Source organism: Ammospiza nelsoni, chromosome 8 (genome assembly GCF_027579445.1).
Source record: "Ammospiza nelsoni isolate bAmmNel1 chromosome 8, bAmmNel1.pri, whole genome shotgun sequence".
Taxonomy (NCBI): Eukaryota; Metazoa; Chordata; class Aves; order Passeriformes; family Passerellidae; genus Ammospiza; species Ammospiza nelsoni.
Window position 1 is genome coordinate 24,628,326 of NC_080640.1, and position 12,944 is coordinate 24,641,269.

Here is a 12,944-nt window from a genome sequence, read left to right on the forward strand (position 1 = left end):
CTGCTAGTAGCCACTCCTTATCCAATAAAGAAATTTCAGAGTAAACTAAGCCATGCATTTCAGGTTAGTGCTAGGTCTCAGGGGCTAGAACATAGTTGTTTTGGATAGTAAAGATTTCATACTAATTAGTATTTCATATGTAATATCATATGTACAGAGGCTAAATGTTGTAACAGTGTAAAAACCTACAGCTTCTCAGGCAGTCCTCTAGCCATGAAGGGGATGGTTTGGAGAAGGAAATTTAGCTCTGAAGCTAGCTAGTTTGATACAGAATGATAAAAAAATGCTCCCATAAGCTATAAGAGTGAAAGTTAAGCTCCATTTATCCTAAAAGTGACAGGTATTTGGGAGGGGAGGCAAAAAAAAAAATCCTTTTTGCAGTTGGGAGAATGTAAGTAGACACAAAAGGGGCTTGTGCTTTGCAAGAGAATAAGAAGCCAGATTCCTTTAGTGCCTAAAGTTGTTGCTAAGAGATGAGCTGAATTATATTAAAAAAAAAGAAGAGTGTGAGTGCACAAGACTAAAGAAGGAATTGTTACTCTCTGACCCAAGAATGCACTGATGACTTCTTGAGGCAGGGAAAAAAATAAAATTTCTCTGTGTGCACTCACTGCTCATTCTGGAACTTTGTGTTTGTGAAATATTTTCTTCAAATATTTTCTTGCTTGGGCACAAGGGTTGCAGACTGGTACATTCCATTCCTAACCTCCTGAACTCCTCTGTCTCATGAGCATACATTTCCCTGTGTGCAGAGCAAGTCCCCGCACACAAACAAGACTCAGAAGAGCAGCACACTAATGCAGGCACTTATCTTTCCTGTCCTCCCTTGCCTGTCTCGTGCTCTGCCAACATGGCAAGCACATTTTTGTTCTGCCTCTGTAACCAGCACAGAAGGACACAGTGTGTTTGCTCTGTCCCCACTCCCTTTTTCCCTGCCCAGAAGGTTCCTGTGATCAGTGTGCACACAGGCAGCAGTGCCTTCTCAGCACTGTGCTCAAATGCAGTCATCAGAAAACTTGGATGAGTGCTGCAACTTAGCACTGTGTCACTCTGAAAGAAGGTAACCCCTGCTCTAATACTGCCACTGGCTTCTGTGGGTGACACTTTGCTGCCTTTCTTTGGATGAGTAGCCAGAGAGTTAAGTCTAAGAGGTTTTGATACTTCTCTCTTGAACATACAGGACTGGCTGCTCTTCTGACAGGATATCAGCTTAAATGGCCACCACCAACCCTCTGTGGCAGCTCCCCTAAAACCACAAATGAGCATGAAATGAAGCATAAACATGTAACTGAAGGAAAATAGAAAACTTGAGTTTGAAGATAACTCATATACAGCTTCTTCTTTATGTTGTTCAGAGCTTATTTGTCCACTCATTTTATAATTAATCCTTTCACCTAAACTGGGTGATCTGGTTTAACTAAAGGTATGTGTTGTGCTATGGAGGAGATGAATTTGGTTGGATGCTGTTGTCCATCTCTCTTTCCCTGGAGTTACCCCTGAGTGCTTCTGTTGGATGCTCAGCTGTGAGCCTGCAGGGTGGGGCCCATGGCTGCTTGCTTTGTAATGCACTCTTGCATGGGACATGAAGGGAAAGCACCACGGAAACTAGCTGCATTACAAAGTAAGCTGTAGACCCTTTACTCACTTCCTGGAACCATTTTCAGAACAGCTGTGTTGTAAGTAGATTTTATGTTGCAAGGTACAATGAGAGATGTGCATTAGCAGCTACTTAAAAAACTTTGCTACACTTCTGAAATACAAGTAGCAAGTAACAAGATTCATGTATCAGAGCAAAGAGAAGGAACAGGCTCCTTGGATTATCCTAAAGCTATTCATTCCACTGTAACACCACACCAGCTCTACCCAGTAGTTTCTTCTGTGCATCTGCTCTACAATATGTATTTGGGGGTGTGGAAGGGAGATTTAATGTCTAGCAATGGTTATCCCTCTGAGTCTTAGAAAGGATTTGGTACTGGCAGCACAATTGTATGTTAGCCATATTTAAATACAAGGTTTAGGATTACTTTTGAACTGGAATAGTAAACCATGCTTGTTTTGCTTTTTTAATCCTATACTGATGATTGATGGCAGTTCTGCACATTCCCACTGAACTCTGGCATGGAGAGTCCCTTTTTGTGGATGATGATGATTGTGAGGATGTGTGGTGTTATTTGTGGGACCTTGGAGGGACTTTATTATGATTTAAATGAGACCACAATAAAACATTCTACACAAATTAGATTGAGAAACATACAAGATATAGCATGGCCCACTGCAATAAACATTAAGTTTGGCATACAAGTTAATAGTGACTGCAGTTTCCTGCTCCCTTGTTGGTTTTCAAAGTGCTGGGATATTTCTGTAATAGCTGCTGCTTTTTCAGAGCTCAAATAGAATAGAAGTTATATAGACCCTCTGATCTTTGGCTTGTTCCAATAGTATCTTTCATTAATGGGCACAAAGAGTAATTTTAAGTGATAAAGTGGTATCTTAATATCCTTGGTTCAAATTCTTACTGCATACCCTAGAGTTACATATAGGTAAGATTCACTTTGAGGACTGCACTGAGGATGTTCAGCCAGTTGCAAAATCAGTTTCAGGCTTGAGAACATACATTATTACAGCACTGTCCCATTAAAATGTCTTTAGAAAGAGAGTATTTTAATTAAAATCTATTTTAGGTTGTGATTTTTTTTTTCTGATGGCCTAACTAGGATATGCATAGAAAATTAAAGGGAAAAATACTAGAGCTGTTTTCAGGTCTGCTTCCCTAGGTAGGACCTGGTTAGCAGTTAATCTTGGCTGCATTAGAGCTAAAGCAGCTTAGAACTATGAAAATTCAGTGGCTAATGCTGCTTTTAATTGGTTCTTAAGGCACCCATTTGAGTTCAAGATGGCTTTATCTTTTAACAAGCGCTCTCATTTAGAAACAGAATATCCCTATTGAGCAACATCTTTAACTAATGAATATTGCCAGTAAAATAAATGCATCTTTAGCCTACATCTCAATCTTGAATCAGACAGAGGTAGAATTTTATGAGAGAGCAACAATTCAGATACTAATGCAGTATGGGTGTAGTAAAGCATGGGAGTAAAAAAATCCCCTTTTGGTGGCTACTTACATCTGGGTAATAGTCCATGGTGGGCACCAGGCGCTCTATCAAGGCCTCCAGTGATCCAGAAACAAGGTTCCCATCCTGGTAAACAGGGTCCACACATCTCTCTCCCATGTCTGGCTGCACTTGCCCACTACAACTGGAACCAAGCATGCTGGAAAATATTGGCGTCTGGGGCATAGTTTCCTGCAGAAGGGCAGAGAAAGGGAGAGAGGGTTAAGCTTTCTTGCAGGATGTCTTATGTGTGGGTTTTACAGAGGCATACATTAAACACAATTACAGATTTGATGGAAGGCAGCCTCAGCGCTCAAGCTGAGTTCTGAATCCAAGCAGTCTGCAAGCTGGCTTTGGTGTTTGAAATGCACTTTAAATTATGTCTCTAAAGCTGTAGATGCATGAGTTATAAGAATTTTCCTCACTGCACTTGATTTCTTCCTTCTCCCCAGTTTTCCCCTGTTTTTTTATGCATAAAACTAGACAGAGGTGAAAATACAGAATGCTTTCTGAATTTCCAAGATACTCAAGTGGTGCCTTACTGAGCAAACAAACAAATACTAAGCTTTAATGTTCCCATTTTTACTCATTTTGAAGTCAGATCTTTGGCCAAAACACTTCACTTGTGATGATAAATCCTTCACGACTTCTGTAGCTAGATGTAATCCAGGTCTCAGCACAAGGGCATCTTCTGCATGTAGATATGTCTGGAAACAGCAGGGGATATCCTGTCTGATCAAAATTGCCGTGTTTTTTTTTTTAAACATGTACATGAAACCAGGAACCGGGTGGAACTGTGACATATACTGTCATACAAGCCTAATTTAAACAGTGTCTTTGGAGATCTTTGCTTAGGATACAAACCTGTTGTCGCAACACAAAAACCACACCAAGGTTTAGGGTTTGCACCTCCCTTCCCTTGACCGCAATTGTATCACTGTACCGCAGCCTTTGAGTAAACTCCAGGGGGTTTAATGTTTGTTTTAAATTGGCTACAGCTTAAATCTATGCAGAAGGCTAAACAAAACATCCTGCTGCTGTATGTAAAGGTTGGAAATGCTATTCAGCATCAAAACAGTTCCCCCTGGCTGCTGAAATAGTCAAGACTGTTTAGGAGATCAAGTGCAAAGAAGGCAGCATTAACTCTTGAGCTGCTGTCTCACTGTCTCTGAAAGAGACAAGATATTGACATAGATGAAAAGCACTTATGTAGATGAAAAGGATTAGGCCATTATCGGCACCTTTAACCTGACAGCTGTTTCTAACTGCGCTCATCTCCTGCACTTAAGTCTTCTCCTGAGCAATTTTTTAATGCAAGGCATATTTTTTCCTCTCAAACTCTCCAAAGTCAATCATTCATGTTTACAACTGGAATACAGAACATTTTTCTCCTCTTAGGCACTGATAAATGCTAGGTGCACTGTGAGGAAAAAAATACCAATATTAACAGAACTTGTTTATCAAAGTGACAGATTTACTTGCGTGACGCTGATAAGTAGAACCGTTTCGTGGCTTTTACCAAGAGACCATTGCGTACATACGTGATAAGAGACATAAGGGAAGTGTAATTCCCTGTAAGATAAATATAGTAGCTGTTTAATAGCAACCAGGGAGACCACAAGGAGGAATGGAGCTCAGTTTCAGAAGTTCAGGACACAGAGTCCAATAAAATAGAAAAGGCAGGATCTAATGTCTTATCAAAAGAAATGAAAAATGACAGTTCTGCATAAAAGCACATTGAGGTTATTCAGTATTTTACAGATTTATCTGTTAGGCCTGAGCTTTGCAGTACATAACACCGAGAAATGGCTGAAGCTAACGGCTTCCCTATCTGTACTATGTAACTCGCCAGTAATTTGCTTTTTTCCCTTTTAAGGTCCATAGCAATACAGCCCCAAGCTGCTGCTCAGGATGGTCTGGCTGTGATGAGCACTTATGGCCAACAACTTGAAGTTGCACAGGGCTTTTAAGCGAACCTAACCACCAAACAAATCCTCACCGAAACGATGCTTTAGCGGGAAACGAACCCCGCTTTTGCCATCAAGCCTTTTAACTCCTTTAAGGCGCTCGTTGTTGCATCAGTTCGGTTTTTAAAGACCCCCCTGGGGCGCAGCCCGTACCGCTCCCTTCCCCGCCGCCCTGGCTGTCCTGCCGGGGCTGGTGCCGCATCCCGCGCTGCCACCGCGCTCCCGGGGCTGTTCCCGCGGCAGGGCAGCGGGCACGGCCGGGAACAGCGGGAACCGGCCAGGGCAGAGCCGGGCACAGCGGGTGCGCTCCGCCGCCGCCACCCCGCGATCCTGAGGCGCTCTCCGCGCTGCCCGCGCCCCCAGCCCCGCTCCTGGGGCGGGATCGCTGCGGCAGAGCCCCGGTAGCACCTGCCGCCGGCCGTGCCCTCTCCCTGCCGCCGGCCGTGCCCTCTCCCTGCCGCCGGCTGGCGGGACCCGGCGGGGCGCTGGTTCCGCCGCAGGGGCAGCTCCGCGCCAAGCCCGCCCGTGCCCTCCGCGCTCCCGGGGGTTCCCTCCCGGCGGCCCCCGGCGCTCCGTGCCCCGCAGGTGGCGGCCGGGCCGGCCCCGGCTCGGGCAGCGGCGCTTACCCTCATCTTCCTGGCGCGGCGCTCCCGGCGGGCGGGCGGGCACCGGGCCCGGGCTGTGGGCTCTGACAGCCCCGGCCGCCCGCCGCCGCTCCCGCCCGCCCGCCTGACGTCAGGGCGGCCGCGGGGCCCCGTTGGCTGAGCGGCGGCGGGGCCCGTTCAAACGGCGCCGCGCGGGGAGGGCGGGGGCGGCCGGGCGCCTCTCTGCTGGGAACGCTCCGTCTTTCCGCGTGCTGTGGGGTGGGAGGACTGGCTCCCTCTCCCCCCCGCTTTTGTTTTTTGGTTGGTTTGGTTTTTCCCTTTTCTGTGTGTTTTTCCCCCAAATACGCGTTCTCCAGCCGCCAGCCCGCCCGGCTCCCCTCGCTGCTCCCGCGTGTGCCCGGACGCGCTGCTAGGGAGCGCGGCCGCCCAGCCCTGCCCGCTGATAACTGATTTTATTCCTCTCTTGGTCGGAGTTGTTTCTCTTCTAGCTGCCTGAGCCAGTTTGATAGCCCTGGGCTTGTCCCGAGCCGTCGGGCTGGCGCGGGACCAGCCCCGTCCTGTCTAGAGTCTGATCTCCCATTGAAAGGCTCCGAGGAGCATCAATCTGCCCCACGGAGTCCCTCACCTGTACCCAGGAGCAACTGAGGGCTGCCATCTTTTCAGCCTTTTCCCACACAACCTTTTCCCCTCCTTGTCCTGTTCTTCGTTTTACTTGAATTGGGATGGTTTAGTGGTTGCTACATTGTCTCCAGTCACTATTTAGATTTATTTTTGTTATTCAAATTGTTTATTCGATTGCTGTGTTTGAATATGTAGCAGAAGGCTTCTCTAGTTTCCATGGTGATTAATGTAGGAAAAGCCTTTTTGGAGGTAGGTACGCCACTCTAGGTAGGTGGGCACGGCAAATGAATTTGGGCACATGCACGTACTGAGGAGTGTAAGGAACAGATTCAGGATTGCTCACGATTTAAGGACAAGCACTGTCATCCATCCCAAACACACGTTAATTTTAGAAGGATATGTAGCTACTCATCTTTACTGCTTGCTTACTAAATTCATTTTGGCTTCCAAATTCTAACAGTTCTGCTATAGAGATTATTTTCCTTATTTAAAATTAGTTTTTCTTTTAAACAACTACTAGAAAAGTTACGTTTTTTCCCCCCCCTGCCAAGTCTGCTATGCTCAATCCTGGCTCTTAGCTGTACTCCACAACCTGTAGAGTGAGCAGGTGCTGTAGCAGACCTGATGCCTGCTTGTGCTGAGGCTCTGCTCAGTTACAGCCCCTGCCTGCCTTGGTCCTGGGCTGGAATCCAGGGAGTGGTGTCTGCACTGCCACTGTGTAATGGTCAGGGAAATGTAAAGGTAACCCACAGCAGGGTGAGAGACAAGTCTTGTTAAGTCTTGTTCAAACATCTTGAAGCTCTTTATAAAAAGTTACTAAAAGCAGAAGGTAAGAGCTTGTAGGCTATCACTGTATAACATGATAGTATTTCTTTCTGAATGCTATGAATATCTTTCAATACCTCATCTAGTATTTATGGCTAGGAGCAACACCAGCAAGCCTGCAAATAAGTATGCATGAAAAACAGGCATTGGATTTCATTCTGTTTCTGTGCTAATCTGTTTTCTAACCTTACTCAAACATTTGCTGAGACTTTTAGAAGAATATGTCCATTAATCTTAGCAAAACATACCTAGTTAATTGAGCTCTAGTCACAGATTCAATCTGTTGTAAAAACAACCCATGATCTTTTTGTTTGTTTGGGGTTTTGTTGGTTTTAGTGACATCAGAAATTAGATCTGTCTTGTCAGTGGAACTAAGAAATGTAGGAATTAAGATAAAAGTAAGGAAAACTATGCTAGTTAGGCATGCTCTCTCTTCTCTGAGATGTGTATCTATTCTATGTTTTTGTTCCATATTTCTCCACTCAGTAGTCCAGCAGTCTGTTTAGACTTTTAATGTGTATGTAAAGGAGCATATGCATGTATATTTCTTATTTATACACATATAAACAAGAAGCATAAACATATACATTTAAACATACATGTATAAACATACACATTTGTATGTTTATACAAATGTTGGGGGGTGTGTTAGGATAAAAGCTCAGTAAAATATCTTTTCCTTTCCCAGGATACATGATGCTTGGTTTTGGGGACACTGTGTTGTGCAGTCATGTTGGAAAGGTAGTTTTTACAAATCAGAGGAGCTGAAGGCTTTGTACAGCATGTAGCAGATGAATCATGTTATCATTTCATTTCATTTCATTTCCCTTCTGTAAAGTGTGGATGATGACCTTTAGCGATCTATATTCTGAGTGTTGAAATCTGTTGATACAGAAACTCTCTAAGGTCTAATTATTTTTGTAGTTATGTAAGGTCTGTTCCTCAGCAAATTGCTTGCATTTTGAAGATGCTTCCATCAGGCATTGCCTCATGTTGCTGGTGGGTGGACCCCAGAGCAGTTTAATCAGCAGCAGAGCCTGTTCTGGTTCTGTGGCTTGCTTTTGAGGTGACACTGCTGTGGTTCACTTGGGCTGGTCAGAGCAGCATCTTGCTGCAGAGTGAGTCAGCAGCAGCCGCGCTGTGCCTGCCTCAACCTTCAGGGTTCCTTCAGCCTCTCTCCCTCTGGCCAGCATCACCCTAACACCTTCCATTACCTGTGATTAATGACCTGGATTGACACTTGCAGTGTTTGGGTTCTGTTCCTGCTTGTGCTCTGGACACTTGACTGACAAATTTTTTTAATCCCACTGTGCCCTCAGTATTCATCTGTGAGATGCTGATAAGGTATTTTCATGCTGTTGCACTTTGTATGTTTTTATATTTGGGCTGTAAGCTTTTGCCTTATTGTGTTGGGATACAGTTTCCCAATACAGTTACATCTCATCTTCAGTGGAAAATTGCTGGTCAATAGCTTGGTAAAAACAAGGAATTTTAGCAAAGAAAAATGGGTGAAAATGAAGGAGAGATCAATTTGAGAGTGAAGATTATAAAGAGAGTCGGGGAAGAAGAAATCTGAATTTTTTCTACTCCTCTTAGGTAACAATATTTTGGAAACAACTTGTTCAAATGTGCCTGTGTGTATATTTTAAAGGTAATTGTACTTAAGTCAGTCATTACAAATGTCATTAAAGCAGATCTGAGGCTATAAAGTCAATTATAAAGGGACTCTCCTGCTGTCCTTGGAGCTTTCATTGTCAAGCTACTCGACTCCCTCCCTTGGTCACCTTCCACACAAGTCTGTTAATAATGAACATTTCGTTTAACAGAGTATGTCAACATGCTTTAAAGCCCCAGCATCTGCATTGAAGGAAACAAAGAGGAACAAAGCCACAGGAATTGGCATTGAAAATGAACCTAATTGTGTATGGCATTGTTCATAGTGTTGATTAAATAACAACACAGGGTCGAGTTTTCATCTGTTCATTCCCACCCATTTGTGCACACAGTAGGATGAATACAGCATATGGCTTAAGTCTTTGAAGCACTGCTGGGTTTATGCCCAACCTTGTTTCTAACTTGGAGGGACAGTCTGAGCTGCTCCCCAGAGCTCTCCAGAGCTTTTGCAAGTGGCCAGGGTGACTGTGTGTTACATCTGTGTGGCAATGTTACATCTTTTTCCACTGGTGCACTGTGCCCACAGAGCAGTGCAGGAACCTTGCTGCATGCCCACCACCTTTGCAGGTTACAGCACAGCATTCTGCTCTTGCCACTGTGGAAGGCTTTAAGGCATATACAGCCTGATACTGTCATTTGGAATTCAAAAAGGAATGCTCTATTAAAAATGGGTGTTACATTCATGGGTTTTATGGATTTATGGCCTTGGCTGTAGACTGAGCCCTTTTATCTGGACTTGAGATAAGGAATTTGTCCAGGAAATGCCATTAAACTCCACAACAGTGGCCTTAGATAGGGTTTTTACATGGGCTCATGTTAGTAGGGATCATTTGTAAGACTTCATAAAAGACTGAAGGAGTAGAATGAAGTTAAGAGAGTCAATGCCTCAGGTGGCTTTGTTCAAGGAGCATTTGGGTTCTGGTCTTGTTCATAGGACTGCACAAATGTTCAAGGTTTCCTTGTTGCACACAAATTTTCGGATTTAAAAGCTGTTCTCAAACCACTTTTAGATGAATTTGAAGACTTCTAAATTTCAGAGATTCATGCTGCAGAATAACTTGATGGCACATTAATAACTTGGCAACAGATGGGAGTGGGAGGAAAGAGTTTCAAATTGTGGTTCTGAACTGACTAAAGCTTTATAAGCTTGAAACAAGGTTGAGCATGCTAGCCAGCAGTCTTTGATTATTACTGACTATGCCTTTGTCTCCCTCTCTCTGACCTGGGGCATGAAGAATCTTCCCACATAATAGTTTTGTCTGAGCCAATGACTATTGTAGTTTTGAAAATGGCATTTTCTGTTTTGAAAACGTTTTGCTGAAGGGGTCCTGACCAGCTCTACCCCTTAGGTGCCCAGCAATTTTAAGACCAAACCAAGATGAAAATATAGGAGCAACTTAAGATGTTTGTTCCTGTCTGTTTTTAGTTCTGTCTGAAAGGGGAAACTGGTTGTGAAAATTCTGTTCTGTATCTGTGGAGCAAACTGTGTTTTCACTGGCATAAGGGCAGCTCTGTGACACCACTAGGAATAACTCTCTGCTGGGCAGGGTGAAACAGATTTTTCCCTGATGCTGGGTCCTGTAGCTCCCCCTTGGACTGAAAGGAAAGGTCTTCCCCAGGATTTAGAGAGGACATGGTGCTAATCCCCAGGCATTTTAGTGCCTCTGCCAAAATAACAGATTTAACATAACCTGACATGAGTTGCCTGTGTTACTGGTGTGTGGCTGCTAATTAACTACTGAGATTTTAATGGCTATTTTGGCACTGCTGCCAAAGGAATTCCACTAGTCTGTTTGATTCCTGGTTTTCATAGATACTCTAGTCATAGAAATCTGTAGTTTTTAGAAATTTTCTTGCCTGCTGATTAAGATTTAAGGAACATACAGTTAGGAAAAAACTGGATCAATCAGCTTTGATTAAATAAAATGCAAATATAAAAGGTTGATACTTCTGCTTTGCATCAAGGATGTAACAAGAGATCCCTTACAGGAGTCAGAGGACCTCAGCTCATTTAAAGGCAGAGGAGATTTAGAGAGTGAACTAAAGGAAAAGGTGTCAGAGAAAGATGTAGGCTAGGCCTGCTCTGCTGAATGGAGCTGCTAGAACTTGGTATACATAGATGGCAATTTGTGTGTTTTCAGGAGCTGATGGAGCCTTCTCACTTTTTCTAAGGGCAGAAAAGGCACAAATCCCCCTATTTAACTGCTTTTAATGTTTGTGATTCAGTCTGATTTTGACTCCAGCAAGGAATTACAGAAGCATGTTAATGTAATAGGCACTCTTGATATTAATTTTATCTCAGGCCTTTTAAAGTTGACTATTTAAGAACAACTGATATTCTATTTTAAATTGGGCTAAAGGCTGAATTCAAGATGGAGTTCTGGACTTATCCTCGCTAGTGTGCCCTTTACTTGCATATTCATGCTTGCTGTGACACCAGCAATTCCAGGACCCTGCCACTGAGCAGAAAGGGAAAATGAATTATGCCAAGGAGGAAGCATGTACATACATCAGCAATTTGGTGCCCAGGGGAAGAAAAATCTGCATGTCTGCTGATGTCAATCTTCTTGATATGGTATTTTTGTGAATGCACGTGGGTTGCTATTTCTTTTTAACTAGCTCAACAAAAAATGAGTTTATTTTTAGTGTTATAAGCTTTAGGGCATCACAATTAACAGATCAGAACTGCCAATTTGATTAGTCAACCTTCTGTTTGCTTTAGCAGAAACTATGACAGTGACACTGTTAGCATTCCCACAGGTATTTTGGAAGATTCATTACAATCACTTATGGGATCCATTTTTTCTACCCCAATTTTCATTCTCTTTGGTTCTACAGATTTCATTTTTGAGCTGATGGAGAGAAGTTCTGGGCTGATGAGCTCATTTGCAGTAACTCACCTGCAGCTGTATTAGTTTAAAAGCATTTCTATTAAACATGTGATGTGTCTTGTCTTACCTGAATTACTGCAAGTAATTCAGTTCCCATGAACATCTATTGCTTGGGCTCCTTTTGCTGACACTGCCAAGAAGTTCATCAGCAGTTTTGGGGGAGTTTTACACTAGTCTGAAGTCTACTCATTTTCCAGGGCTCTTAATTGCTGTTGGTTTAATTCTAATGTCTTTATTTGGAATAGAATCAAGGTGTGGTAATCTTGACAGTATCTTGAGGAGAATATATGGAGAAGTATTGCAAAAATAGTTAAATATGGTATAATTTTAGCAAAAGGCTGCCATCAAATTAAGTACTCAAAATTAATTTCTAAGGAAGCATTCTGATGACTAACAAGAGCTAGTGAACAAAGGGATGAGCTCCCGAGCTTAATTAGTTTTATCTATAAGAACTTTTCTCTCACCTACAGTGATTTTTAGCATAGTTTGGGAAGGACTGACACTATCACATCACAAACTGTGTATTCAATTGGTGCTGAGTACTACAGAACAGGGGTTATTGTTCCATATATATGTATGTTTATCCTTTTTTACATATCCTAGGACACAGTCTCAGGCTATTCAAGCATAAACTATTGAACCTGAAGCTCTAAAGTAGTATGGCTCTATGGGGCCAAATTTGCACTGGGTTAGGCTGAGGACTGTTCTGCAGGTGAACAAACTCCCTGCTGTAGATACATAAATGTTGAAAGTAAAAAAAAAAAATAAAAAAAAAATGATCTGTGTACTAGTGATATTAAGTGATCAATTACTTAATCTTCTGTTTTGCAAAAGCATCTTGACATGAATCAGTCAAAGAATTCACATGACTGAGCTACTTTGGCCCAAACCTCTATGAAAGTATCTTTATAAGGACATAAATGTAAATGTACTACAAAGAAAAGATTTATTGTCTTCCTGGAGCTTTTATTTTCCCTGTGGTCTGTGCCAGTCAAGCCACAAACCAAATAGCTGATGATGAAAAAACAATATACTCACTGAACCTGTTTGCTTTGACACTCACCTAAAAGTTTGCTAAGTCATAGGATAACAAGTTTCAATAATTTCTAGTTGTATATTAGGGGCAGGGGGAGCACTTATATTTTTGTCAGGAGGATATTATTGGATTTTTCACCCTTTTGTCTGCCTTTTCAAGTTTGTTGTGCCAGAATTAAAAATCATTTAGAGAGGTATTTTTATTATTTTACTTAA

General features: G+C 42.8%; 1 protein-coding gene across 3 annotated transcripts in view; it reads right to left on the minus strand.

The window, feature by feature from the left end:
- The window catches only part of RASGEF1A (RasGEF domain family member 1A), a 147,570-nt gene that overhangs the window by 20,993 nt on the left and 113,633 nt on the right, over positions 1-12,944 (minus strand). For 2 of the 3 annotated variants that reach the window (XM_059477041.1, XM_059477039.1), the window contains one exon: positions 3,123-3,302. In XM_059477041.1, coding sequence (XP_059333024.1) covers positions 3,123-3,296 — 174 coding nt within the window. In that variant the 5' untranslated portion in view covers positions 3,297-3,302. Of the gene's footprint in view, positions 1-3,122; positions 3,303-5,703; positions 5,754-12,944 lie in introns of those variants that run through there. The other variant, XM_059477040.1, reaches the window with a different exon arrangement.